The sequence below is a fragment of the Rissa tridactyla genome, chromosome 8 (assembly GCF_028500815.1).
Source record: "Rissa tridactyla isolate bRisTri1 chromosome 8, bRisTri1.patW.cur.20221130, whole genome shotgun sequence".
NCBI lineage: Eukaryota > Metazoa > Chordata > Aves > Charadriiformes > Laridae > Rissa > Rissa tridactyla.
The window spans coordinates 5,959,261-5,985,998 of record NC_071473.1 but is presented as its reverse complement, the minus strand read 5'-3'; the positions used below and the strand labels follow the sequence as shown (position 1 = coordinate 5,985,998).

The 26,738-nt window shown below is 48.5% G+C and overlaps 1 protein-coding gene across 3 annotated transcripts in view; it reads left to right on the top strand.

Annotated features, from left to right (window-relative positions):
• Positions 1-26,738, top strand: part of CACNA1H (calcium voltage-gated channel subunit alpha1 H) — a 252,900-nt gene that overhangs the window by 129,577 nt on the left and 96,585 nt on the right. For all 3 annotated transcript variants that reach the window (XM_054211965.1, XM_054211964.1, XM_054211963.1), the window contains exons 4-7: positions 798-931; positions 5,701-5,798; positions 11,010-11,169; positions 20,475-20,790. In XM_054211965.1, coding sequence (XP_054067940.1) covers positions 798-931; positions 5,701-5,798; positions 11,010-11,169; positions 20,475-20,790 — 708 coding nt within the window. The remainder of the gene's footprint in view (positions 1-797; positions 932-5,700; positions 5,799-11,009; positions 11,170-20,474; positions 20,791-26,738) is intronic.

Here is a 26,738-nt window from a genome sequence, read left to right as displayed (position 1 = left end):
AAGTCACTCTTTAAGTAAAGGCCGAGGCATGTTCTATAGGGCAGCAATGGTTTAATTTGTGTACCTTTATTTTCTCTTCTTGTTTTCACAGTAATCTAAACCCCAAAATTTTGACCTTCATCTAGAGGCTCCTGCGCTGGGCACACGGACTTGCCAGCAGGATGCCCTGAGCCTCTGCACCACGAGGAACCGCTCCAGTCATTCCTCACGTGCAGCAGAACTGCCCTTAGAGTTACTGGTTCAGCCTCTGCTTGATGTGCACATTGACGCCCAGCTGTGTCTGGGTCTGTGGGTAGGAACCTGGTCCTTTTGGGAGTCCATGAAGGCATCAGAGGTGAAGCACATCCCCCTGTGTTAGATGGGACAAATTCTTTCTAAGAGGTATGAGCCGCCCAGTCTGGAAACTCGACTTCCACTGCAAGTTGCTGAGACCTCACAAACCTAATCACAAGTTGCTGTTGAATGTATAGGCTTTAAATGCCAAGAAAAATATTATCCAGCCTCTACAACAGTGATGTCTTTGTACCTCTGTCAGTAGATTAATAGACGCTGCTAACGCTTCCCAGGCAGTGGGCTGACCCAGGAGCTGTGCTGAGGGGTTACCATCACCCCTCAGGTATTGCAGGTTTTATTTCAGAGTTTGGTAGGTGGCACTTTGGTACCAGTGCTTTGCCTTGCGGCGTCTGCCGGGGTCTACAGAGTCCCGCAGCAGTGGGAGCGCTCATGTCTCTGCCTTCCTTTTCCCTGATAAGAGAGCACAGCAGAACTGACTGTAATAATCTTTTACTGGTCTCCAGGCATTTGACGACTTCATTTTCGCTTTCTTTGCGGTGGAGATGGTCATCAAGATGGTGGCTCTGGGGATCTTTGGGCAGAAGTGTTACCTTGGAGATACGTGGAATCGCCTGGACTTCTTCATCGTGATGGCGGGGTCAGTAACAAAACCTCATAAATTTGCTCTTTGCGGTGAAAGCAAGAAAACCCCAGAGCCGAGTCTGTAGGTTGTCCTGGCTGGTTTTCATTACGTCTTGTGAAAGCTGCCAGGCTCAAGCTAAGGTAGAGTCTCCTAAGTCTCATTGGGTTTCACCTCCGGCAACCACGCTGGATTGTGGGGTGGGGTATGAATGCCAGGGCAAACGCCATTGGGTTTTCAGTAGTAATCCTTGTGCTATGTCATCTCTGTCAAATCAAGTGCACGCTGATCTACTTCTTGGGATGGCCGGTACGTCCCAGTGCTTGTGGTTAAGGTCGCTGTCTCCGGAACGGGTGGAAAAGCAGACAGCAGCTCAACCCCGCCTCTGCTATGTGGCACCAGGAGAGTGAGGCGGAGAGGCAGAAATTGGCCAAACAGGGAGAATCTAGCCCAAAAATCTGGTTCAGAAGGTTGAAATCCCAGTGGAAGAAGCTGGCCAGAAGTTGACCCAAATTGTGCACCAAGTGTGTGCAAATGCTTCCTGAACATCCCTCTTGGTTTACATTTTGGTACTGTCTCCCACAGCCGCTTATTTATGCGGGTTGTGTTAATAAACAGATATAAGGAAGATCTGGGTGCTTTTGACACCAGTTCCCTCATCCCCATAGAGAAAAACCGAGTCGACTAAAAGCTTGGCAAGTCTAAAACTTTTTTCTATAAATAAATGGATTTTAGAACCCCCAGGCTCTCTTACCTGCTTAAGTATAGCCTAGAAAGGGATAGACTGTTTAATTACAGAGCTCTGCCTTATTTCTGAATGCCTGGGTTTATAATGCCCAGCCTGGGGTTAATTAGAACATTCCTGTAATATGTTGGGGCATTTTTACCCTTACATTAGCAACGCACAATCTTCACTGCGCTAATGGAGTTTTGTTTTGCTCCGTGTTATTTGTCTGGAATACAATTAGGAAAGGCCTTACTGGTTTGAATAAAACATGAGCTCTCTTGAGCGGAGCTTCCTTTGAACCTGTGTGCAGTTTCAGCCCAGGAAAGAACAGCAGGGACGACAAAAGAAGCAGTTAATTATTTTTTCTTTCCAAAGCTGCTGGAGCGTTTGAGAAGTAGTAGGGGAAGAGCAAGGCTGTGGTTGCAGGGGGAAGTCGGGATCAGAAATCTGCCATCCATAACCAACGTGCCGACAGTGTTTCCCCACGCTGAACCTGCAGGATGAGCTTTCCTGATGGGTGAGCAGAAGTCACCCGTATCATCAAACAGATCATCCCAGCGAAGCGGCAGAATAAAACAGCACATGCAGGCAGAAAGGCTGAACCTTCCGCTCGTACCTCAGAGTCAGGTTTGGCACCAGGATCTTTGTTCACGTAGCACCTGGGACGAGGGGGAAGGTGGCTGGTGAGTCAACATGGTAATTTTCCAGGGCATTTCCCCACCCTCCGTGGCTGGCATATGTTTGAGAGGAACGAAAACAGCAAAAGCACCGGGATACCCCGACGGGAAGCCCTGCTGCCGGTCTGGCGTTACTCAGCCTGAAGATGAGAAGAGCAACAGCCCCTTCTCTGGCTGATCGTGGGCCACCTCCAGATGATTTTGGTGTATTCGAGCCGTACCTGTGACATTATTTTCCGTCTCTCAGAAGAGAGGCTGGTGTGGGAGCTGGTCTGGCCAGTAATGCTGGTAGAGGGCAAGGAGAAGCTGTGTGATGGCTGGGGTTCTTCACCTCTCCCACCTTTTGATCCTAAAACCGGAGGTGTTTTTAGCAGGGAGCACACTAGTGGAATAACAAGAGTCGCTTTTTCCAGCAAGCGAATGGATGCGGTGAAGGTATTAGGAGGCTTTTTCTGATAAGAAGGGAAACAAGTGACAGGCAGCGCTGCCTGTTTTGTTTGTGGCATTCGGTCTCCTCAAATAAGCTGATTCTGCTTCCCAGCAAGTGTACCAAAGAGAGTGGAGGGTGAGCAGGGAAACTACAAAATAAACATATCTTCTGCCTCTAGCAACAGATTGTGTCTGAAGTTTGTTCCAGCACCGAAAGCCCTTTCATGTTTTGCTCGCCTGAGAAATGTACCCTGGAAAATTTCAGACTGAATGGAGCTTACAACCTTTCAATCTGTCCAGAAGCCAAGTTGAAAGCATTTCCCGAGCATCAAAAATGTTGCCCACAAGAGCTGAAACCAGAGAGGTGTCTTGTGCACCCAGTCCCTGGAGACGTTGCAGGCTCTTAGACATCTTTAACTTGACAGCTGAAGGACTGGAAACCGTTCGTGGTAGAAAACATCGCAAAGCCTTGTGCCTCCTTTTTTTTCCAGTACTCAGAAGCTGTAGGGAAACACCTACCAAGTGCCAGTCCACCCAGACCTCCGGTCCTTTCATACCCAAGATGTCCTGCTCCAGCAGGCTTCTGCCGCGCATTTCCAGCGTATTCTTGGCTTACAAGTGTGATACGAGAACAGGACCTCAAGCTTGGCCTTGACAAAGAAACCTTTGACTTTTTCATGAAGGTTTCAAATGTTTGCACTGCTTGTAGGAAATCCAATCTGGAATCCATCAAGTGGTTCGGGTTGGCTTTGGTGGGCAATGTAGAACCCCCTGAGACTTACTTTCAAATCCTAAATGGAGTATCATGGAATCGCAAAGTATCGGGGTCAGAAAGTCTGTTTCCTAGGCCAAATCCTGGATTATTCATCTTTTATCAGCCCCATTGAAACTCCAAGGGCCAAGTAAAAGTGAGGCCCCGGGAGTTGGCCCTTGAACACGCTAATAGTTGCATGTGGTCTCTGGAGAACAAAACCAGCTCCCACTGGAGCATTTCATACTCCTTTCACGTGCTATTAGTAGTTCAAAAACTGCATCAGTTACACTAAAATCCACTTACTCAGCCACCCGATAAATTGTGAGTGTGCTGTATTGGGACCATGCCAGCGAGTAGATTCAGGCTTCGGCACTATTCACTTCAGGGACTTTAAACAATGCTTTGTCTATTCCTGCAAGGTCTGTTTAGAGCAGACACCTGGTGCTGGCTCCAGGCCCCTTGACGCAGGTGTGAACGGGCATTTCCGATGGTTTTCCCACTGTGTGGTCCTTCGTGCGGCTCCAGGCTGCTTCCCACTGCTCTGCTCTGGCTGCTTAATGAACACGCGTTAGATTTAAAACCTGGTTTTGTGCCGTGCTGAGTTTTAACGCTATTCATCATGTTCGGCTCAATTCCTACATACAAGCTTTAAGGTGGTTTTAATTTATAAAGACTCGCTAACTACTTCAGGAAAAAAAAAATGTCCCTGGCAGGTTATCACTAAAAACCAGCTCAAAATCACCAGGGTCTCTGCACGGCAAATGAAGGCTAACGGGCCAAAGTCACTTCAGTGCAATGGCAGTGATATCGCAGGGTTACACCAAACCGCTTCAGGACGAAGACAAAAAAGAGAAGCAAATATCAGAACATCTAGAGATTCCTAATTAAACTTTGTAGAGCACAGCAGGGCACCAAATATGAAGTGCAAGGCTCTGTCAGAGCACAGCATGGGCACACAGGCAATGACGCCCCTGAGCAAGGCTGGCCTGAAACCAAACCTCCCTCTGCAGTTGCCTTCAGGATTCAACGGATTTCAATCCATTCGGCTGTTGCTTCAGTCCGTTCGGCTGTTGCTTCTTGATGGCACGTAACAATTTTGGTCCATCCTGGCTGCAGGGTGCTTCAATTGAAAAACCCCTCTTTCCACTGAAGCTTCTGAAGCGCCTGGTTGCAGCAGTTCAGCTCGTATTTGCCTTCCTGCTCCCATATCTGTTTGTTTATTTAAAAACAAAACACAACACAAAACAAAAGCTCTTTCTCCATGGGATCCAGCAGCTTACTCGCAGGGTTGCTTTTGATGCCGTTATGTTATTTGAACAGGCGTGGTGAGAGATTTGTGACATATTTACAAGCGCTTCCCTGTAGTCAAACTCATAAATTGTAATTACAGCCATGCTAACTAGCCATAGCCCCATTAAAAAAACAACACTACACACATTTGCCACTCATTGCTATAAAAGAGCAAGAAAACTGACTTACTTAACGTCCTTCCCAGCCTGGGAGAGAAATGTTTATATGAAATGGAGATGAAGCATGAAAAAGAAAATGTTCCCTATTCTTAATAATAAAATGGAAACCAAGCTACTTTAATGTATGTCGTTTGTCGGCTTGGTTATTCACATTTTTGTCATAGGGGGAGAGATAAGCTGGCGTGAAAATACGCTGGGGTGCTCGTAGGGGGTATAATATCAGAAACATCTTATTGACTTTGAGCTGCGTGGAGCTGTGCAGTAATCTCCCCGGGAAGGCTGCGGATGCGCCGCCGGCCGGAGCGCAATAAGCTAATGGAAAGGGAGAGCAGCACGGTTCAGGGAGCTGAGCAGATAGCTGGGGGCTCCCCCTCTGCTCCGAATTCTGTGGCCCCAACTTTGGAGCTCCTTGTTGGGCCAAGTCCTGCTTTCTGAGGTGTTACCTGTCCCTGCAGCCCGGGAGCACGTCTGCCTGCCGGCCCCTGCACCATCGCTGCTCATGTGGGTATTTTCAGTCTCTCAGAGGCTGAAATATCTCTTATATTCCCTACTGACAGCATGATGCACATTATGAGCCGCAAACACAGAGCGGGTGGTTTTGCAAGCCTGGGCTCTGGCTCCCAGAGCGCGCAGGCAGCGGCAGCCCCCCACCCTCACGCGGCAGCCCCCCACCCTCACGCCCAGACACTGAGCATCCCACGTCCTGACACCTTTCTTCTTTTCCCCTGCAGCATGATGGAGTATTCTCTGGACGGACACAACGTGAGCTTGTCTGCGATACGCACCGTCCGGGTACTTCGGCCGCTACGAGCCATTAACAGGGTCCCAAGTAAGTGACGCTTTCGTCGGCACTGGGCTGCCCGGCTGCAGCTCGGGCTCTGCCTGGCTCTGGGAAAACCAGGGGGATGAACCCACCCCAGCTGGCTCTCTGCGTGCTAAGCCTTGCAGTAGAAGTCTACTCTCCTGCTGCTGAGAGCAAATTCATTTATTTTAATTTATAATGGCAAGTTAGAGATCATTCATTATGGTTATCAGTGTTCGTAAAGGGCAAGGGAGTAGATTTTATACCGGGGGGGGGGGCCCAAATTTTCGTGGCTGTTTTCCAACGTTTTTTGTGAACCCTCTGAGGCGAGTAACTCTCTGCTCCTAGCGCAAAGTAAATAACCAAGTTCCTATAAAGAAAGGGGAGAGGTCAGTGCTAAGAAGGATCTTCTTGCCCCGGATGGGTTCGTTTTCTCCTCTCAGCTATTTAAGGTCTTTCTGTTTCATTGTGTTCAGGATTAGAAGCGCAGCAGCCTCCGTTGCTGGTGAAATGCCGCAGAGGGTTTGCTGTCATGTAGAACAAAATTGGGTTCATCCATGATAGAAAGTTCAAGTGGCCCCTAAATCCATTTTCAAGTGGCTTCAGCTGCTTGTCTTCTAAATCCAATTTGAAAGACGAACCAACAAGTTGAAATAATTTCCTGCCAGAATCGGCCGTCTGCTGAGCAATCCGTTGCAAGGTACTAATTTCATAGCGCTTTCATCATTTTTCAACCAAAATCCACTCAATTCAAAATGGAACGGCATTATATGGAAATCACAGAGGTTCCTTGCCAAAAAAAAAAAAAAAATGCATTTCCTGTTCTTTTTAAAAGCACGTTTGAATGACACAGCCCCGCCGCCGGTCCTCGCTGAACATCCTGCCTGGATTATTTGCCCATTGTGTCGGCACATCTAGGGACAGCAAAACAAACTCCCCCAGAAGGGTTTCGGTTCCAGCACCTCAGATGAATACGCAAGGGAACAGATGGGTGTTTACGCACAGGAGTCTTTGAAGTTTCTCTCTGAGCTCAAATTCTTCAGGATTTTTTCTTTTTTTTTTTTTTTAGAAAAAAAAAAAATCGTAAATTTGACAGTGACATCATTAGAAGTTAAAAACAAGACAAAAAGAAATGAGAGGCTAAAAGGGACCACAAAACCCTCCGGAGGGTTGTTTTCCTAAGGAGGTTTTGTTACTAGGGTTTCAGAGCAGCTCGAAAGCACAACACGGTTTTCCTCGGGGATTTTGAGCACTCTGGCCTCGCTGGGATGGGGAGGAGCGGAGGGACACTGGCACGTGCTCGGCGCGGAGCCCTGCTGAGGTTTCAGGCTGGGGCGAGGATCAGGCTCGCTCGGAAGTTATTTAAACCCACGAAGCCCTTCGTAGCTCTCCCTTGAAATGGTGGGAGTCTCAAGCTGGGATTCAGCTGGGTTGAGAAGAGAAGCCGGGGAAATTTGAGGATTTACATGCATATTAAACCAAGGCCCAGAGATCCAAACGCCTCCAAGTCTAGGTGAAATTTTGATCTAGGTCCAGCTTGTGTTTTTCTTCCTTCGGAGTCTGATATTGAAGCTTCGAAGTAAGCCTTTTAGGCTGTCTTCTCTTACATTTGCCACTTGGATTTTTTTAAATTTTTTTTTCAAAAGACAGACGATAGAAAATATTGAAATTTTTGTTACTGGTATGTGAGATTAAATCCAAAGAGCTCAAGCCACGTTTGGAGATGAGCTGCCCGGCTTGACGAGCCGCTAGGCTGGTCTTACAGCACTACCAGTGTCTTGAACAAGTGCCAGGGCAGGATTAGTATTCTTAGAAATATCTCAGTTCCTGGAGGGCAGCTAATCACAGACTTTATTTGTTTATGAGACACTAACTCCATCCACTTTTAACATCGGTACTTTTACTATTTCCGACTGATACCTGATATAATCCAGGGTCTGCAGAGAATGGATAGTGACAACCCTCTATTTTGTTGTATTTTTGCAGTTTCCTGCAATAACAGAGTTGCATTTCTAGTCTTTCATCCATGAGGATGCTACAGCTTAAAGGGGGGATTACCTCGGCCGTCCACCGCATCCCAGCCAGCAGCGTGGCAGCAGGTCCCACTCAGCCCCATCCATGCTGTCCCCAAGGCTGGGACAGTGACGCTCCCCCGGCCACCGCACCGCTGGCAGGAGCGGGGTTTTTGGCTTAGTGACAGTCGCAAAGGGACATCGAGCAGATACGAATTACGGCTGGGTCAGAAAAGATGAGCCTGGTGTTCAGTTGCAGGCACGGGGGAAGCAGGGGCCCATGAGAAATAGCCTGGCGATTTATCCCTCTGATGCCTGGGCACTTTCCTGGGTTCCGGCCAGTGCTATTAGCTCTAACGCTTCCAGGCACAATAAATTCACCCGCAAGATTATTTCATTTTTATTTTATTTGTTAAGAAAAGAAAGGAGAACCCCGGCCAATAAAAACATCATCTCTATTAGAAATTATTCCTTGAAAATGGCTGGAAAAATACAATTATATGTTTGGCAGGGGCTGTAGTTAGGAGGTTTTTTTAGTAGTGGTCACTGTTTTTTTCAAATCCATTTCACTGCTTTATTTTTATTTTTCTACTATGTGGTTTAAGCCAGGCATCACGTCGAATGGGAACGAAAAGAAATCCTGATCCTCGTTACAGCCTAACCGATGCTCGTGCTTTTTTTCCCAGGGCACACTTGACATTCTGCTGAGAGCCCAGAGCACCCTTAGCGGATAGCGAACAGATGGATTCAATCTCCAGAATGGTGCCACTAAACAACCCAAAATACCAAAAGTAGCTGAGCAGAAAAAAGTTTTCTGGCACAGGGAGATAAATTTTAACCATTTTTGGAAAAAAAAAGAGCAAGGATATTAGTGAGAGGGGGGTGGGGGGCAGGGGGAAGAAAAGCTCAGCATCTTCTTTCCAGTGGGAATTAAGTAAGTCTTTTCTGCTTTTCCAAAGATAGATTTGCAAGGGAAGTCTGAAGGGCAGTGCTGTGGGATGTGCTCCTGGGGGCTTGCAATGACAGCACATGTTGGGAACAAGCGTTACGAAATCAAGCCCCCATTTGCCTCCAGCTCTGGGTTTCCCCCTGCGCGTGGAGCCGAGGCCAGTGCTGTCCCCGCGGCTGGCACCGGCCTTGCGGTTAGAGGGGATGGCAGGGATGCTGGCCGGCATCCCGCACCACCCGTGGCGCTCGCCGACGCAGCCTGGCTGCCAACGCTGTGTCCCTTCCCTGCAGGGTGGCATTGGCGCCGGGGCGGCACGGGGACAGGGTTTGGAGGGCAGGCGGCGGGGCTGGCACGGGGCTGGGCGCCAGGATTGCGGCTCCTCCGGAGAGGCATCCGCTGCCGGCGCCAGCAGCAGGGAGCCACACCGGAGCCAAGATGCAGCTGGGCATGGAGACCTTGAAAGGCTCTTGCCCTGGGATGCAGAGGTTATTACTCACACCTAATTATTTATTAGCGCAGACTTCTTGGCCGGGGCGGTTTATCCACTCGTGCTGTGCTGACAAGGTATTGTCGGCTCCGGCCCTGCTTGGCTGGGTTGCGTTTCCGCTGGCAGAGTGACACAAGGAAGCGGATAAAGCGGCGTGGCGGGGCTCCGGCTCCTGCTAGCGCTGCCTGCCATGGCCTGGGAGATGCCTGGTCGGACGGGCACTGCTCTCCTGGAGACCCTGCTCCTCCCAGCACCCATCTCTGGGGTCTACAGAGGCCAGGCTGCAGCCCAGCATCGTCACTGAATTAGCGGGAGAGGCATCAGGAATGACTTGGGAGCCAACGTGGAAACTGGTGGGGGAAGAGAGACTGCGTCAGTGTAAATGCCACTCTGTGTTCCAATGGGATGACTAATGGAGAGCAGCATCCTGCTAGGGGAAATGGAGGGAGAAGAAGCTCCACACAGGCAGGCAGGAAAAGGTGTTTGCGGAGCAGCTTTTTAGCGGGATAAAATGCCTCCAGAGGCGGTACTGTCACCTTACCCAGCTGCTGCATTGATTTCCACCATGTCTTAAACTTGAGCCCTGCTCTCTGCTGAGCCCCGGGCTCCCAAGGCTCGGTTTCTGGTTTTCTTCTTTTCTATAATTTAACATTTGCCTTTGTCTCTTCCTCTTTTCATTAGTTCTCCTCTCATCAATTATCAGCTGTTGAGATGATGGCTGGTCGGTGTCTCAGAGGTTCATTTAACCTCTATTGAACTGCTGAGCTGCAAGTCGTTATTCCCTTTTTATTCCTGTTTTATGCTTGAGTTTGAAGGTGCCCTGATGAGCGAGACAGGGCAGTCCCCAGGTGCCAGCCCAGTCCCTGCCTCCTTGCCCAGTTTCCCCTGGGCAGCGATGCTGGGAGCATGCTGGACGGAGATGCAAGGGGTTAGCTGAGGCTCTGCAAGGTTGACTCATTCCTCAAGCTTCTTATTTAAGAAGATGGAAGATCTTGCACAGAAATCAGCATTTCCCTGGCAGCAGAGGTACTGGGGGAGCCCCTGCTCTGCACACAAGTTCATAGGGAGCCTTGCAGAGGTGCGGGACCGGCTGGGGAGGTCTCCCAGCAGCCTGCACGGGGGGAAGGAAAGGGAAGGGAACAAAGCTGAGAGCTTTGCTTAGAGGAAGAAACATTTGCATCCTGCTTTCCCCCCTCAAAAGAGTAAAAATTTCTCCTGCCTCCCCTGCTTGGCAGTCCTGCAAGCTTTGGTGCATGAATGGCTCTCAGCTGCCGGTGGTGGCCAGCAAGGAGAGAAGCCCTCCATGGAAGAGGAGTTCCAGAGAGTCCCAGAGAGCAGCTGCAGCCATCATCCTACACAAGGCTCTGTATTGTTTCGGGGAACAATTTGTGTGATTCATGAGAGATGTTCAATATGTTTATAAATATATATTTTGACAATTTCTCAGGAGGCTGATGGTTTGCAGGGGTGTTTCTCCAGGAAAGACTGTCTTGCAGCTTTGCCCGTGTTTGCTTGTTGTTGAGTCCCGTGTTACCGAAAACATCTGAAAATCCCACTCTTAAGTCCACCCTTTGGAGATACGCTGTTTGTTCCCATGTGCTGCTAAGCCTTTTGCATTCTTTACCTTCCTTTTCAGCCTTAAGGTTTAGGAGAAAACATAAACATCCCAGTTCCTCCGCCCAGGATGCACTGGCTGCATGACCAAGTCTGAGAGCAGCTGGGATCGATGTGGCATTTGCCCTCCCCCTGTCAAAGGGCTTCTCTAACCTGTTTTCTCCTTCTCCCCACAGGTATGCGAATACTCGTCACCCTGCTGTTAGATACTCTGCCTATGTTAGGCAACGTCCTCCTCTTGTGCTTCTTTGTCTTCTTCATCTTTGGGATTGTCGGTGTGCAGCTCTGGGCAGGGCTGCTGAGAAACAGGTGTTTCCTAGACAAGAATTTTGCAATGTAAGTACAGGAAAAAAAAACCACTCCATCTTTTCTTCCTTTCTTCCTCTTCCCTGCCGGAGAAATCCCAGTGGTCAGCAAGTTTAGCGTCCAGCCGGGGTGCAGCCAGGGCTGGATCCAGCAGCACGTGGATGAGAGCGTGACGTGACCGTGCCGCACAGCTGCAATGGCAACTCTTAACAGGGCTGTCATCTTGATTCGCAAGGTTGTTGGCTTCAGGACTCCGAGTCTGGCCATGTACTTTTTTTATGGAAAACCCCCACTTGTCAGCAAGTTGCCGAGGGTTTGGAGTGGCTTTCTCCTGTTTTTCCTCTGCACCTGAAGGACAAGGATGTTAGTGGTTTGGATTATCTCTGTCTGAGGAAGCTGAGATCCCTGACTCTGGGAATTTAAGGCTTTGGAACAAACAAAAGCATTACAGCTCTCTTAAAATTGCCAGTTCCCAAAACTGTACAGGTCTGGGAGGTCATCTAGCACACCACACCACCTGGCAGGGGGTTGATGAGATGTTCTGCATGCTGGTACAGACAGCACCATGGAGATGCTGCTGAAACGCACAAATAAATCTTTGTAGGTGTATTAAGATAAGAAGCTTCACGTGAAAGGCATTAAAGACATTTGTACAGCGCTCTCAGTCCGCCACAGGCATCAGGGATGGGCAGCACATTTGATTGCCTGCTCTTTTCAATGCAAACTTAAGATTTCGTTCTTCTAAGCTAGGCAGTTGCATGGACCAGCATCCCTGCCAGGTGCTGAGTGTGCTAATTGGCCTTAATTGGCCTGATGAACCCCACCTTGGAGCCAGACCCTACCCATGGCCCAGGAGCTCTATTTAAGATCAGCCTGTGGCTCCCAGTCCCGGTTTGGGCTGTGCTTGTCTCCAGCTCTGTCTTTGTTCCTGGTTTCTTTGGCTCCTACTTGAGTTCCCTGGATGGGTTTTGGATCTGGTTGGTTGCTTTGCCACATGTGGGGCTTTGAATGGACCCTGCTGCCAGCCCTGAGCTCTGCCTGCTGCGTTCAGACTCTCTCCGTGCGTGTGCTGCTGGCACTGGGATGATCCTTGGCTCCTGGCTCATCCCCTGTCATGGGACGTGCCCCTGCTCTTGCTGCTGCCCAGCAATCCCTCAGCGTGATCCAGAGCTCGGGCTATTCTGCGCTTGCCCCTTCAAGGGTGCAATGTAAGGACACGCCTTAAAACCCATCAGCACAGCAAAAAGATCAAAACCAAGTGTAGCCTGCAAGCTTCCACAGAAAAGGGTGGTATGCCTGGGAAAATCCTTCTGAAGGGCTCCTGTCAAAGACTGCTGGAGATGTCAGTGGCTCAGAGGTGAGGAAATGCCTGAGACCAGCTCATCAGGGCAACCCTAGCTCTGTACGAGAAGATAGAGCCTGTAATTATATCTCTTTGTAATCACCTGCTGTCTCCAGCTTGTACTGTGACTGGAAGACAAGCAGACATTATCCCTCAGCCCTACCCCGGGTCCTGTTCTTGCCTCTCACTGATTAGTCCTGTGGCTTTCAGCTCTCTGAGCCTTTCTCTGTGCTGCGGACCATCTCTGATGGCACTTACTCATCCCATCAGAGATGCTGAAAGGCAGAAAATCGATGACTCTGCTCTGTGTGCGCGCTTCTGCTCCTGCATCCTGATGCTCCAACCTCACAAGCTCTCTCCTGCACCCACAGCAGGTATTTGCTGGTCACCAAGACCCTGCGTCATTCAGAGTTACCCCTGAGCTGCCATTAAAAAGCCCAAGAGTGGTGTTAAAGCTGTTCTCGGGTGGCCCCATTGCATAGGGCAGGCAGCGTGTGCAGGCAGTGCTTTGAGCACAAGGAGTGCAGAGCTGTAATTAGCTTCAGCGAGTCCCTCTCATCTCTTTGACCAGGTTTCTAAAATGCTGTGTGATTTCCTGCAAAGTGGAGCTTTTAAAATTAACCACCAGGGAAACGTTTGCTAAGTAGAGATATTAAGCAGCCCAGGGAAAGCAGGCTGTTACGCAATGGCCATTAGCAGCATCAAAGGCATCACAGGATTTTCTTATCAGGGTCCTGGTCCGGGTCACTGAAGGCAAAATCAGGCTCCTTTTGCTAAGCCTCAGGACCTGTGTTTGAAGAGAGAGGAGGTTTGGGAGAAATCTGCTCCTTCCCACTTTACCGCAGCTCCGCACTGGTTCCTGGGTGCCTCCCAGCAGCAGGTGGTGGTGAATTTGGGTGTCTGTGGGGGATCCACTGCCTGTGCCTAAGTCCTGTCGCTTGACGCTGTGTGCTCAGGGATGTGGGTTGCTCTGGTTCCATCACCCAGACTGAAGCTGCTGTCTAGGTCTGTGTTTTGCTGGGTTAGCTTTGGACCTGAGAAACCATTCCTTCCCTTTCCAGCTAGAAGCTGTCCCAGGTTGATTTGAGCTTGGTGTGACAGTTGTGGGGAATCCAGATGAAACTATTTCCGTCTTTTCTGTTATTCCTGAATCCATAGTTCCAGGCATCAGGATGTAGTTCACCCCTGCAGTGGTCTTTAACGCCCCAACAGCAAGTTTTATAGGGAGAAAAGGCATGGAGTGACTTTGGTGTGGCAGTAACAGGGAAAGCACTTCAGGGTTGCAACATTCTGCTATTGGGCTAAAATATACAGCAGAAGGGCTAAAATATACATACAGAAGGGCTAAAATATACAGCACCGGGCCCAAACTAGCAGGTCCTGCTGACTAGTAGCAAGATGCCACCTGCCTGCAAAAAGTGTGGAGATATAGGCAAAGTCAAGCCCAGGGTTGGACTGGAGAGGGTCCATCACTCTGTGTCCTCATGCTCCATCCCTGTGCCGAGCTGCCGTGCTCGGCACCGGTGCTGGAGAGCCGTGACTATCCGTCCCCTTCCAGGGAGAGCTGCCAGAACAAAACCAACAAAAACACCTTCACGCAGGGGATGCAGGATTAAAGTTAAGCTCTGGTTTTGATGAGAAATAAACAGAATAGAGCTCTGTGGGGAAGGGGGAATGAGATTCTGGTCATTTAGTTTTGTCTGTCAAGTCCCACTAAATCCCACTGCTGTTGTCCTCAACCTAAAATAATGTTTACTGGCTGTTCAGCAGGCTCTGAAGGGTGGACAGATGTTCTGTGCACCTGGGTTGGGGCTGAGCAGATGACGGTCCTGGTTCAGCTTTTCCTTACAGCCCCGCAAAGGGGAAGACCTGAGTTATTGGGAGGACTCACCTTGGCAGTGGTGTCAAACCCTCCCAGATGGAAACAGCTTTAAAGCGAGGATGAGCATCTGAACACAATCCAGGGTGCCAGGCAAGGAAAGGTCATAGCCCCAAAGGTTTTCTGGAGTAAAGCAAGTGTAAGCGAGCTCAGAGACGGGTGCTTCAAATATAGTTTCTTACTGCTGCATGCTTCTTTGCGCACTCGCTGCCTGCAGCTTTCCGGGGCATTCAACTTTACAGCAGGCATCAGTTGGAAGAAGTGACTTTGATTTTGCCATCATTCTTCCTGTAGAAACCTGTTCTTTTAAATCCCCCTTGGAAGTTGGCTGCTTTAAGAAACTATTTTTAAACATAGTACATTCTGATAAAAATTTGGGGACTTCTTTGAGGTGCACTGGAAATATCTGCTTTGTCTCTCTCTTTGAAAATTGCACCGTTGCGATGCAAAACCATGCTGGAAGGAGGTTGTTTTATTAAGGACTCACTTTTAGTAGTGACTTTGAAGGAATCACAGGTAGTTGCTGGGCTGTTGCAGTAGTGAGTTGGCAAGGTATAAACTGGAGTGGGTCACTGCTGTTCAGGACATGTGAGAAGCTGTCACTCCCCGGCCAGCCCTGGAGACCAGAGCGGTGCTTCAGAGGTCTCTGTGGCTCAGACACTTGTTCAAGCCCCCGAGGAGCTCGCTGGCCAGACTGCGCTTCCCCTGGCATTGCACGGCAGTGGGGAACAGCAATGCCAGGATGGTCTCCGCTGCTACGTGAGAGACTGCAGGAGATCCCTGACAGTGGGAGCTGGAGGTGGAATTTCACAAGGGCTTTTCGGTTGGTCTGGTTTGAGAGAGGAAGGTTCGACATGCATGCGTGGGAAGGGCAAGGGAAGCCAGCAGTTTATCTGTAACATCTCCAGGATGTGTGTCTCCCCCACGCAGCCCCTTTGGCTCCCTCCTGCCATCATGAGCTGCTGTCGCTGTAAATAAAGGAATTGGGTCACCCCCAGCTCGTCTGGGTTGTTGCTGTGGAGCTGCTCCTTGCTTGTGCGTTGTTATGCAGGGGAGCATTTTCCCCCTCCTGGAGCCTTTCAAGGAACTCGGCAGGTTGGAAGTAGGAGAGGGGAGAGAGCTGTGAAGTGCTCTGTATTTATCTAATGCTGCAGGACAGTTATAATGTGAGCACTTCAGTCTTAATTAACTCCGTACCTGCTTGGCATTGTACCGCCTTTGGCTCCTTGGCTTTTGTAGAGCTGCAAGAAGGCACAGACGGCCAAGGCCGACAGCTCTGAGTTTGTCTGAAAGGTACTTCTGAATTCTGCTTAATTGCTCCTCCTGGCATCACTCTGTGCTGCAACACTAGGTTGTCAGCAGGATTTCCTCCAGAGAGCAACCTCCTCTGGAGGGAATGGATCCTGCTTGGTGCTGAGTTTCCTCCATCTTTTCCCTTTCCTCCTTTGCCAAGAAGGTTGGATCAGATGATCCTTGAGGTCCCTTCCAACCTGGTATTCTATGATTCCTCTGCTCCTTGGAAAGCTGTAGCAGGATTGCGCTCAGTGCACACACGCTGTACTCCAGCAGCTGTGGATGATGTCCTGCATGGAATGGTTGGGCTGGGAGGACTGAGCACGGGGGAAGATGGAGCAGAGAATAATTGTTCAGCCTCCTTTGACATGGGAGAGGATGAACTTTCCTGCCCCGCTGTTGTCCTTCCTGCACATGAACATGCCCAGGGACGGAGAAAGGAAAATACAGTGCAAAGCTGCTGCAAGCCCAGAGAAAGATGCGTACTGGGCAGCTGGCCGAGAAAGGGGTGTTAATCCTTTCTAATGTGATAACAAGATCCATTCTGGGGCTTAGTTTCTCATGTCTTTTCCCCAGAGCACATGGGTCTTGTGATTAGTGGATTCATTACCATTAATAAGTTATTTGGACTATGCCTGTTGGCAAGTAACAAGGAAATCAGATTGACCTTTCCTGCATGTGGAGGTAGATGGTCTTGGCAGAGCTAATTCATTTATTTTGTGGATACTGGGGATTCCCTCATTCTGCAACGCTGTTGTTTCTCATCCTTGCTCTCCTTCCTTCTTTCCCCTTTGTGGTTTTGCCAAGAGGGTCATCAAGCAGAGGAACTAGAAAAAGGTCTTAAATTTGCAGTGCTTGCTGTCAGTTGATGTGTCCCTTCCCCGCTGTACTCAGTGATGGCAGAGCATCATGCAGGTCCCTCCCAGCCAGACGGATGCTCGTGGTGTCTCTGTGCCCAGGGCAGATATGGAAGAGGGAAGGGCTTGAGAAGGGTTGGGCAGAAATTGGCCCCCATGTGACTGTGGCCTGTCATAGGGGGACTTTCTTTCAGTTTGTAAGGATTTTGGGGACAGTTGCAAAAATGAGCAAGGCAGAGAAAAGGGAGGATAAAAACAGTTAGGCAGCAGCAGAACCAAATAAAGCTTCATCCACCCTTCACAGTCAAGCTGCGCTTTGTTTTCCTTGTTTTATTTTCCTCCCACAGCCACCAAAGTGTGTCGTTCTCTTGGTTCTCCAGGGGGTTTGTGCCCAGATCTTTTCTGCGCGGTTTATTAGATGACAGCCCCGGGCGCTGTGTCTGCAGGCAGTATTTCTCCTTCAGCCCAAGGCTTCCTAAACGGTGACTCATGGGAGACACGCAGCCTCTCAAATCTGTATATGTAGCTCGTCAAGGGCCTTTCCAGTTGCAGTGTGAATAGCGAAGCGTTGCACGGGAGGGGCGTTGGTTCTGTAGGTCCCCATCTTGATTGTGTTCCTTCCCTCCGACGAAACCGGGTGCATGGACTCCGGCAGAGTTGGCTGGCACGCTGCTCCCTGGCTAGTTGTATTCCCGTCCAGCCTGCCCAGCTGGGGTGAGCATTATCAGGAGATCAGCGATCAGCTCGGGGGGCCCAAATAAAGATGATTAGTTTGGGACAATGAACATGTATCAGAGTCGTGCAGCTGGGAGGGCAGGCAGCTGCCGAGTCGTGTGTAGCGCTGGACATTGTGTATATCGTGCCGTTGTGGTGGGAGAGGCAGCTCGCAGGGGAGCTCGGCTGTGAGGTCGGAGCGAGCATCATGCTGATGCATCAGCCGTTCTGTCTGAGCATTTCTTCCATGGTCAGTGTTGTTGGCACGGGCATGTGTGTGTCTGCGTCTAAACACGAAACTGCTCGCAGGAAAGGAGCTTGTGCAGCCATAGCTGCTAATTACACAGTCATCCCTCCAGATGGTCCCTCTCCCTCTGCAAGTCCAGCTTTGCTCTGGGCAGAATCCTAATTACACTGGCCCAGGAGCTGCGGTGCGCTGAGCCTTCCCGTCCTGCCCGCTGCCAAAAGGTGTTTGTGATCAGGAAACTCCTGCTGCTGGTGGTGTGCTGGTGCGTTGCGTCCTGGGTGGTGAAGGAAATAAGTTTTTGCTGAGTTTCACAGCTCTACCTGGCTTTGTTTTTTCCTGGATGATCAGTTGTAGTTTGGAAGAGTGTGTCGCTGGAGCGGCACATCCAGATCAAAGAGCCTTGGTCAGCACTGTTTGATGGGAAACGAGAAGGAACAAGGGGTGTTCTCAAGATCATATAGGGTTGTTGCAGGGCTGGAGTTCAATATGTAGTTTTAGGGTTGCAGGTTACTGTCTGAAACTTGCCTCTGTGGCTGTCTCTGCAAGCACCAGGTTTGGGCTTTGACCTGCCCAGACAAACAAAGTTCTGAGGTTGCATGACTTGTCACATCAGGGATTTGAGAACTGCAGAGATCTGCTGAACCAGAGATGGAGGTCGGGGTGCATTGATGAGAAGGTGCCAAATGAGACTTCTCCTGCCATCATCTTAGGGACTTAGAGAAGCTCTTTGCCTGTAACCCACAAAATCCTCTTTCAAGAGAGGTGAAGTCAGCCCCAGGGAAGCCAGTCACATCCCAGAGTCCTGTGGCCGTGCTACTTTGCGGTATCAGGCAGTGAAGAGCGTAGTCCAGGCTTGTTCTGGGCTGTGGGGGTATTAGACCCCCGTCACCACCACAGCGTGTGGGAAGCCCTGATCCCAGTGTCCCATTTGAAAGACTTCAGAGCTACTGAGTTCCTTGGGAGGAGCCTAATGAGACATGCACCCATGGCCTCTCAAACCTCGAGGTTTTAGAAGAAAATGTCCTTCCTGAGGCTGGTGGGGCTGGGATGGCTCTGCCCTGGGCTGTGTTGTGTCTCATGGAGGTGCAGAGCCCTCCCAGCACCTCCCCGGGCGAGCAGGCTGAGACAGGCACTGTGGCTGCAAGCAGAGATGTCCCAGGTGTGTGGGGTCCCCACCACATTTCTTTGAGGGTGCAGGAGCCCTTTGCGTCTGAACTGAGCCCCTCTCAGCGTACCCGCTATGGCCAAAACAGAGCTGCCAGGGCTCTGCCTGCCACTTGTGAGTGAGCAGAAGTCACTTCTTGGGTGTCTCTTCTCCTCCTCACTCTGTTTCTTCTCTCAGGTTCCCCGGCTGTCTTTGCCTACGGTCTGTAGCACTCCCAGACTCATCCCTGCGCCTCGGTGCATTTTAATCCTTCACAGGCCTCCGCAATATCCCCCTCTGCGCGACAAACTCTGCTGGTTGTAGTATCTGATCTTCTAGCAAACACCATGCTAGCGTAGCACTCAGCCTTTCCTTCAGCTTGTTTTATATGGAAATTTCCTCCAAGTGAAACCAATTCGCGGGAGGGGAAAGGGAAGGCCTTTAGTCAGTCCTGGAGGAAAAATATTTCAAGTTTCTTCCTTGTCTCTTGAATCTAAGGTATAGAAATGGGGAGGAAGATATTACAGTTTTTGTCTAGAGGTGTGGGAGCACTGCAGTGGGAGGAGAATAACTGGTGAACACATTTAATCACCAGCAAGCAATGCCCAATTCCTCTGACATGCTGCTCTTGCCTGTCCTGAAGCTGGATGAACCCTCAACACCCACCTCAAGTAAATCACTAATGGAGGAGAACCAAATTCCCCAGGAAAGTTGTTCAGGGTTATTTTCCCCTCAGCTCTGCCCTGCAGCGATTGCTCTCTCCTTAAAGTGCAGTTGCTGAGTGACTCCTGCTTGACTCAAGGGTTTTGGGGAGCAATTTCAAGCAATTGGCTGGAATAACACTAGTTTGGCACTCAGTAAAGCCAAATTTATTCAATCGTTAGGTACATTTAGAAACAGATAAAAATACAGCTGTCCTGTCTTGAAGAATTACCTGCTTATCTTCTACCCACATCTCACTTGCTCGTATAATTTGTGTGTTGCCTTTTCCCTTATCTCCTGACTGATTATACAGCGTCTTAGATCCCTGCAGCTCGGAACACGGCAGATAAAGCTGGCTCTAGGATTTTGCACCTTCTCATTTTGAGGAGTGCTTCAGCGTGCGAGTGCCGGTGGGTCTCACTAACAGTAATCAAACAGCATTAAACGTCCTGGGCTCTTGGTTGCTGGCTGATCTGCCCCAGAGCACGGCTCGAGAAAAGGCATGTCCCTGCCACGCTGCAATTAGAGCACTTGCTTATCTTAGCTGTAACAGAGCCATATACTTTATCCAGGCCAATTAAATCAGATATGCAGTAAGCATACAATTCCTATTAATGTGGGCTTTTTCTTTTCTTATGTAAGTACGGAAGGAATCTGAGATGGCCTGTGGCTGGTCCTCTCCTTGTTGAAGTTCAGTTCACTCATCCCGGAGAGGTGCTGAGGGGCAGATTTATTGGAAAGCTGCTTTCCCACTAGCTTTTCTGAAGCATGTTCTGAGCATCAGAAGAGCTACCTTAAAATCCTTAGACGGAGACAAAAAGTTCCCTAGCTCTTTGGGAAGCACCTGGCCTGCTGGGATTTTTCTCTCTGTTACCCTCTCATTTCAACTTTCAAGTGCCCTGTTGGCTTGGGAAAGCTCAGGCTGATCTTTAACTGGAAGATCACTGGTGCCTTACAGGATGCTGTGAGCAAAAAGCTTTGTAGACAAAGGTAGGGGCCGATATCTCAACCGCGACTTGCTGTCCCCGGTCTGATAGGGCTGAAGGGCGAAGGAGAAATAACACACTCAAACCAAGGATAGGAACCAGCCCCTCCTGCGGCAGATGAAACAAAGGGTGCATCATTTGTTCTCATCCTTCTCTTTCTTCCCTCTCCAGGACATACAACCTTACTTTCCTGCATCCGTACTACCGGACAGACGAAGCAGAGGAGAATCCATTCATCTGCTCATCGCATCGTGAAAACGGCATGCAGAAATGCTCCAACATCCCAAACAGGAAGGAGTACAAGGTGGAGTGCACCTTGAGCATGGACTCCTACACCCCAAGTTTATACAACCCTGACTTCAGCAGCAGGAACGCCTGCATAAACTGGAACCAGTATTACAACGTATGCATGGCAGGGGACGTAAACCCACACAACGGAGCTATCAATTTTGATAATATCGGATATGCCTGGATAGCTATTTTTCAGGTAGGATTCTCCTAAAGATTTTTCTGTTTCTTTTTGTTTGTCATCTTTTGCTTGGAAAGATTTTGATAGGCGCGTCAGAGGAGAAAGGAATTGGCTTGCATCTGGAAATACAGTCACACCAAGTAAATGAATCAGACAATAACCTGCACAACTGTCGCAAGAGAGCGTTTGGAGAGAACAACCACTTTTTCAGTGCATTTTAGAAGAAGGGGAAAATACTTCTTGAGGCAGACAAAAGTAAGATTTGCAAGCGCTAGCACTGCAAATCAGACCTGGATAAATCCCAGGGATTTTTGAGAGTTAGGGTCTTTATTGCTGTAGTACCGGGAAATGGAGAGTGTTGTCCACGTCCTTAAGCAAGATTTAGTATCATTCTAAAATGTAGGAACTAGCCTGATGGCATGGTTTGGGCTTGATCGTAGAATTGCAGGGTTATACTGGTTAGCATGGTACGCTGGAGGGAGGAAGAAATAATCCTAATGGTCCGTTCTGGCTGGAATACTGGTGAAGAGATACTACTCGTGTGGAATTTGAGTCTCTCTTGATCCGCACCTGTACAGCTCTTCAGTAGAGACCAAAGAGCTCCTAGCTCAGACTGGGGGAGCCTTTACAGGTGACAAAAACACTCCAGCAACTGAAGCGTTTTCAAAGCATTTGTAGCTCTGGAACACTGGGTAGCTCACCTCCACAGTTCAGAGGGTACAGTCTCTTAGGGCTAGCCTATTTTAAATGATCCGTGCACTGTTTTCCGTTTTTAATTTGCACTTCCTGTTTTTAATACAAATTTCCTTACGCTTTTGGCTAGATGCTGCGTTTTGTTTAGTCCTCCTGAAGTGTAGGTGACATCTGTTCCTAAAAGAGAAAAAAATTATCCTTTTAGTTTTGTTAATGATGAATAACTACTCATTCAGAGCTCTAAATTTCATTTATGAATTTCCTTCCAGTTTCATATTATAGTATGAACTTAATAACTTCCAGTTTTCATCTGGGAGTTGTAAAGGGGTGATTGCTTGCTCTGAGCATCTAGTTTGCTCTCATGCTGTCACAGTAGCACGCCTTGAATCACACTGCTCCTGGTGTCAGAGGCTCAAAACCAAATCCAGAAGGGTTCAGACAGATCCCAAGTCTCTACTAAGCTATGTCTTTAGAAATGCTTTGGTTCTCTTCTGGAATTAGTATGTCAAGAGAGGAGCTGCTATAATAATTTTGAATATTCCTGACTGGTAGCGAGTGTTGCATATAAAGGAAAGAGGGAAATCAAAGCGAGAATAGTAGGTAGGTCTCTGGCTGCATTTGCATTCTCCTTTTTCTGTTCTTGCGTAGTTCTTTGACAGGGCTTGATGGATGTTCCCAGGAGGTCCCGTCTGGCTCCCACCATGGGGCAGCAATGTTCTTGCCAGAGAAAGGGCAGAGGGCAGCGCGTTGCGGCGTGCCTGTGCCTAGTGCATTGAAAATGAGCAGGTGCTTCTCGAGGGGTCCTGCTTCCTTTTTACTTCCTGAGCCTTTCTGCAAGGCTGCGAGCTTTCATTTCATGTTGCTATTTAATTTCCTTGGCCTGAAAAGGTACGGTTTTAAGCCAGGAAGAACAAACCAGCCACAGCAGAGGCTTCAACTGATTCCTCTGGGCAGAGCAGAGTGTCTGGCAAAGCTGGATATTGTATCCATAGATCATTTTGGCAGCTGCCAGGAGGTTTATGATTGGTTTTAGTGCTGTTTAGGCCATCCAAATGTTAAAGACTATTTCAGCCAAAAACCCTTCTTACATCTTTATTCCTTTTAGAAGTAAGGACTGGCTTGTAGAAGCTGAAAAGGCTATAACTGCAGGTAAAGAAGCAGCTGTTGGGGAGTAAGGTGCTTGCTTAACTTTGATATGGAAAGAGTAAATCATTACTGCAAGAGGTTGGATGTTAAATCAAAACAATTGCTGTAAGCAGAGAACATTTAACAAGTAAAGCTATTGAGTTGTACTCTCATTACATTTGATAGTTGAAGATGGGTAGCACCAGGACAGCAGTTAGATGAGGCCTCAAAGTAAGTAGTGCAGAAAGTAGAACTGATGGTTTTAGTAGCTCAGGAGCTTCCCTGTGAATTGGTATTGAATTACTGGGCAGAAAGCACTCTGCTGTCTTCTGGATGAGACAGGTCCAATTGTCCTGATCCCTTCTGGGGAATAATGAATACATGGTACTTTGCAAGAATTATAACGGTGGTCTGAACCTCAAGGTCTGGCAAGCCTCCAGTTTGCATAATGGAGAGGGCTGGAGAGAGCATCCCTCATGATTTATCCCAAATGAGTTGGAAATCTAGCATGGTTTAAGAGCTGTCAGAAGGGAGGCTGGTGAAATGAGCCCCACAGGTGAGATTTGGAAGGAAGCTTCCAAGTGCAGTGACTGCAAGTCGTGCCCAGGAGTTTCCAAGGGCACAGTTTGATACTGTGCAGGCTGCGAACAAACCAAACCAAAAGCATACTTTGACAGGAAAATCTGAAGATCTCTACTCCAAAACGTCCTTGCGAACGGTGCACCAAGGCAGGAGACTGGCGGTATGGCCAAGCTCTTTCAGCTGCCAGAATTTGGCTTGAAGCAGCCAAGCTGAAAGACGTTTAACTTCATGGTAGCGATCCTGAACTTGCAAGTAACTTGGCACGTGGCAACGGGGCGTACCAAACAATGAAATGCATTGTTGACCTTCTAAGCAGAAGGGTAAGTCAGAGGCATCAAACATGAGAACCAACCTAGCGTAAATAATAAAATCTTAAAGCAATAAAGAGGGTGGCTGTATCCACGGGTGTTTGAAAGGATAATAATTCTTTATGTAATCCTGCAAATGATTCATGTTTTGATTCCCCTCATTTGTTGTGTAATAGGCTAATTCATGTATATATTTGTTACAAAGGCACGTTCAATGGCAAATTATGTGAACTAATTAGCTTATTACAGAATAAATGAAAGGAGATGGAACCTAAATTAACTGTGAGGTTTGGCATGATATTAAGATCCCTTTATTGCACATGAATTTCAGCCACAACAATAAGAGCAGTAATTACAGGTATTGTTGTCACACTGCAAATGATGAATTACCCACCTAACCAAAGTCCAATTTAATTTGAATTACTGACAGTCTCAGTGGAGCAACCAAAATACTGCCACCTTCCTAACCAACAGTCTCGGAGTGGCCAGACCTGAACGCAGAGACCCATTAAAACAAAAGGGGGTTGTGTGCCTGGTAGATACACAGTTTGGGAAGCAGAGATGATTTTAGGCTCTTTTGCAAACCACAGAACCATTGCTTGGATGATTTCATGTCTGACTTCCAGAAAAGTGAGGCCTATAATTGCACTTTACATCAGGAGGCAATGCTTTTGGCAAAACTAGCGTGGCAAAGCTGAAGGAGCGATAACATTCAGCTAGGCAGAACCAAGATGAGATCAAGGGAACAAGCTGTTCCTCCATATCTCCTTCCAGGATGCAGTTGGAAGGACCCAATTTAAGAGAGCAAACGTACAGGAAAAGGAAATAGGCATCCAAGAGGGAAGTGTGGCAGGTCAGAGGGGCTCTGACACCGCTGGTGCTGGCTGAGTTACCTTGTCTATGGCCTCTTCTTCACATGTTGTATTTCAGAAGTACCTGCATTTTTTTAAAGGGCTTCCTTAATGAAAGACACTCTTGAAATTAGGCCTCGGGTGCAGCTCTCAGATTCACGATTCTCATTCTGGCTTATGTTATTCCGAGTGCATATTGTTTCTGTGAGATTTTTGCTTAAGAAGACATCTCGGTTAACAAGTTAATCAAGTCATACAAGCAACACATCTCTGGCCCATCATCAGCAGGCCCTAGCGAGGGAATTCTCAGAGGAGACAGTTTTGCATTCAGCAGCCCCCTTGCTGCTGTCAGGAAGGGGCGGGGGGGGGGAAAGCCTGGTTGTGTTCATGAGAGCTGAAGACAGCCCAGCAGGCACACGACATGATAAGAATGCCCAAGAAAGGAAGAGCTGAATCACCTTCTGAAGAAAGATGTCTGGAAATAGTGCAGCATTAAAGGAAATGTCAGCAGCAGCAAGAGTTCAAGGTGTTATCTCGATAGCGTGCTTAGATGGAGAACTTCTCTTTGCACGTGGCCTCACCAAAGCTAGGAGTATGTTACAGCCACGAAGGTGTGGGTGACCAGCTCAGAAGAGAGAACAAGTTTGGGGTGGGAAAGTGGGGGAATTGATGCCACCCACTTCTTCCTTCATTTGTCCTTCTGTGGACACTTTACTCCTCACGCGATGGCAGGCTGCCTGAGCAGGTACGACAGCTGGCAGTGACAGCCGTATGCTGCAGGCCACCTGCAGAAACAGCCCTTTTGTTTGGATGTGAAGTTACCTCTTCTGTGCTCTAGCTTGTCAAAAAAGCCCCTGGGAGCTTGTGTAAGCTATCTCAATCCAATCAAGGATTTAGTCATTTTGACCCTGCACTATGTGCTGATGAGGAGCTTGTTTTGCCTCCGTGTTGCTGACTCTGCTTCTGCCAGGATCTGCACCCTTGCGAGCTAAGCCTGTAGATGGGCCAGCTGAGAAGGTTCAGAGCTTGGGGGGAGATTTCAGGTTTGGGAAGAGGAAGGAGGTTCATTTGTCTCATTTCATCATTGTTTGGTGCCCTGATCTGTTCCACAGCTGTTGCCCACCTCACATGTTTTTCGGCCTCTCTACATCATGGTTGAAATCCTTCCCTGAGGATTTTCTCCTTGCCTGGAAATCTTTCAGCTAAATCTGTAATGGGAGCTATACCTTCCATTCAAAATAAAGGAAAAACCGCATGTACTTCTTCTATGGCCAAATGCAAGAATGAGCTTGGAGTCCCTCCTCGTCCATGTTGTCACTCAGTTAAGAAGAGATCTCGTTTGAGGAGACGAGACCTGAAGCTCTAACATTGCTTTCCCTTAGAGTAATCAAAAACCTCCACCCTGGAACCTCCTGGCAGGGTTATTCCTCTTGGTTCCTACCCACGCATCTTTTTAGCTGGGCTGTCGCTCAGATGGATATTAACAGCAACCTTTTGGGGGCCTGTTTCTCTTGCTTTGTTGCTGGGACCTCAGAGTACCTCAACCAAGTTCTTCACAAAATGACAGCTCAGGAATGGTTACCCCAATGTCTCAAGAGTATTGTACCCGAGATGCTACTACTACACTTGCTTGCCTGTCTGCTGCAACCTCTCTTCTTCCACTTTCAGAGGCCTTAAATATTTTAGGGAACAACAGAAGGCACACTGAAGCAGAAGGAAGTGAAAGAGCCTCAGGCCTCCAACTGCAATCGTATTTGTGTGTGCAACATGTAGTTTTGTGGGCCGTGTTTTTCAGAAGCAGCTGTCACACTGGGTGCCCATGTTTTCAGAGTTTGAGTAGATAGTTTTTTGGCCAAAAGGACTATTTTTTTTTAAACTGGAGATATGTGTCAACAATGCTTATCTGTGCTGAATTTGGCAAGAGGAGAGTTCTAAGCTGTTCATTTCCACTGTTTCAAGGTGATGCTTTGTCACTAGACTTGAATTTGTTTTGGATCACCAAAAATATTTCACTTTAAATGATGGGGTTTGAGTTTTGTTGGTGTTGCCTTTTTTTTTTTTTTTAATTTGGTCGGCCAAATAAACATCACTTTCTGCATTTGAAGAGCTTTCATGCTGAATGCCCAATCTAAAAATACCCAGCCCCTTTAAAGCATCTCAGACTGCGCTTCCAAGAGGATTAGATGCTTTTGAAAAATCTCCATCTAGAAGGCTAGAAGGAATCATTCTGTATACTCAAGTCAGAGAGGCCATCCTGATTCCAGGTCTGGGCCCGCTAAACTATTTGAGGTATTGGAGGGACCCAACACGGCACAGAAGCCTGCTGAAAACTCTGTAGCTTTGGATGGGTTTCATCCTACCTCGACCACAGATTCTTTTATTCAGCGCAGAAAGAGGGGTGCCTGCA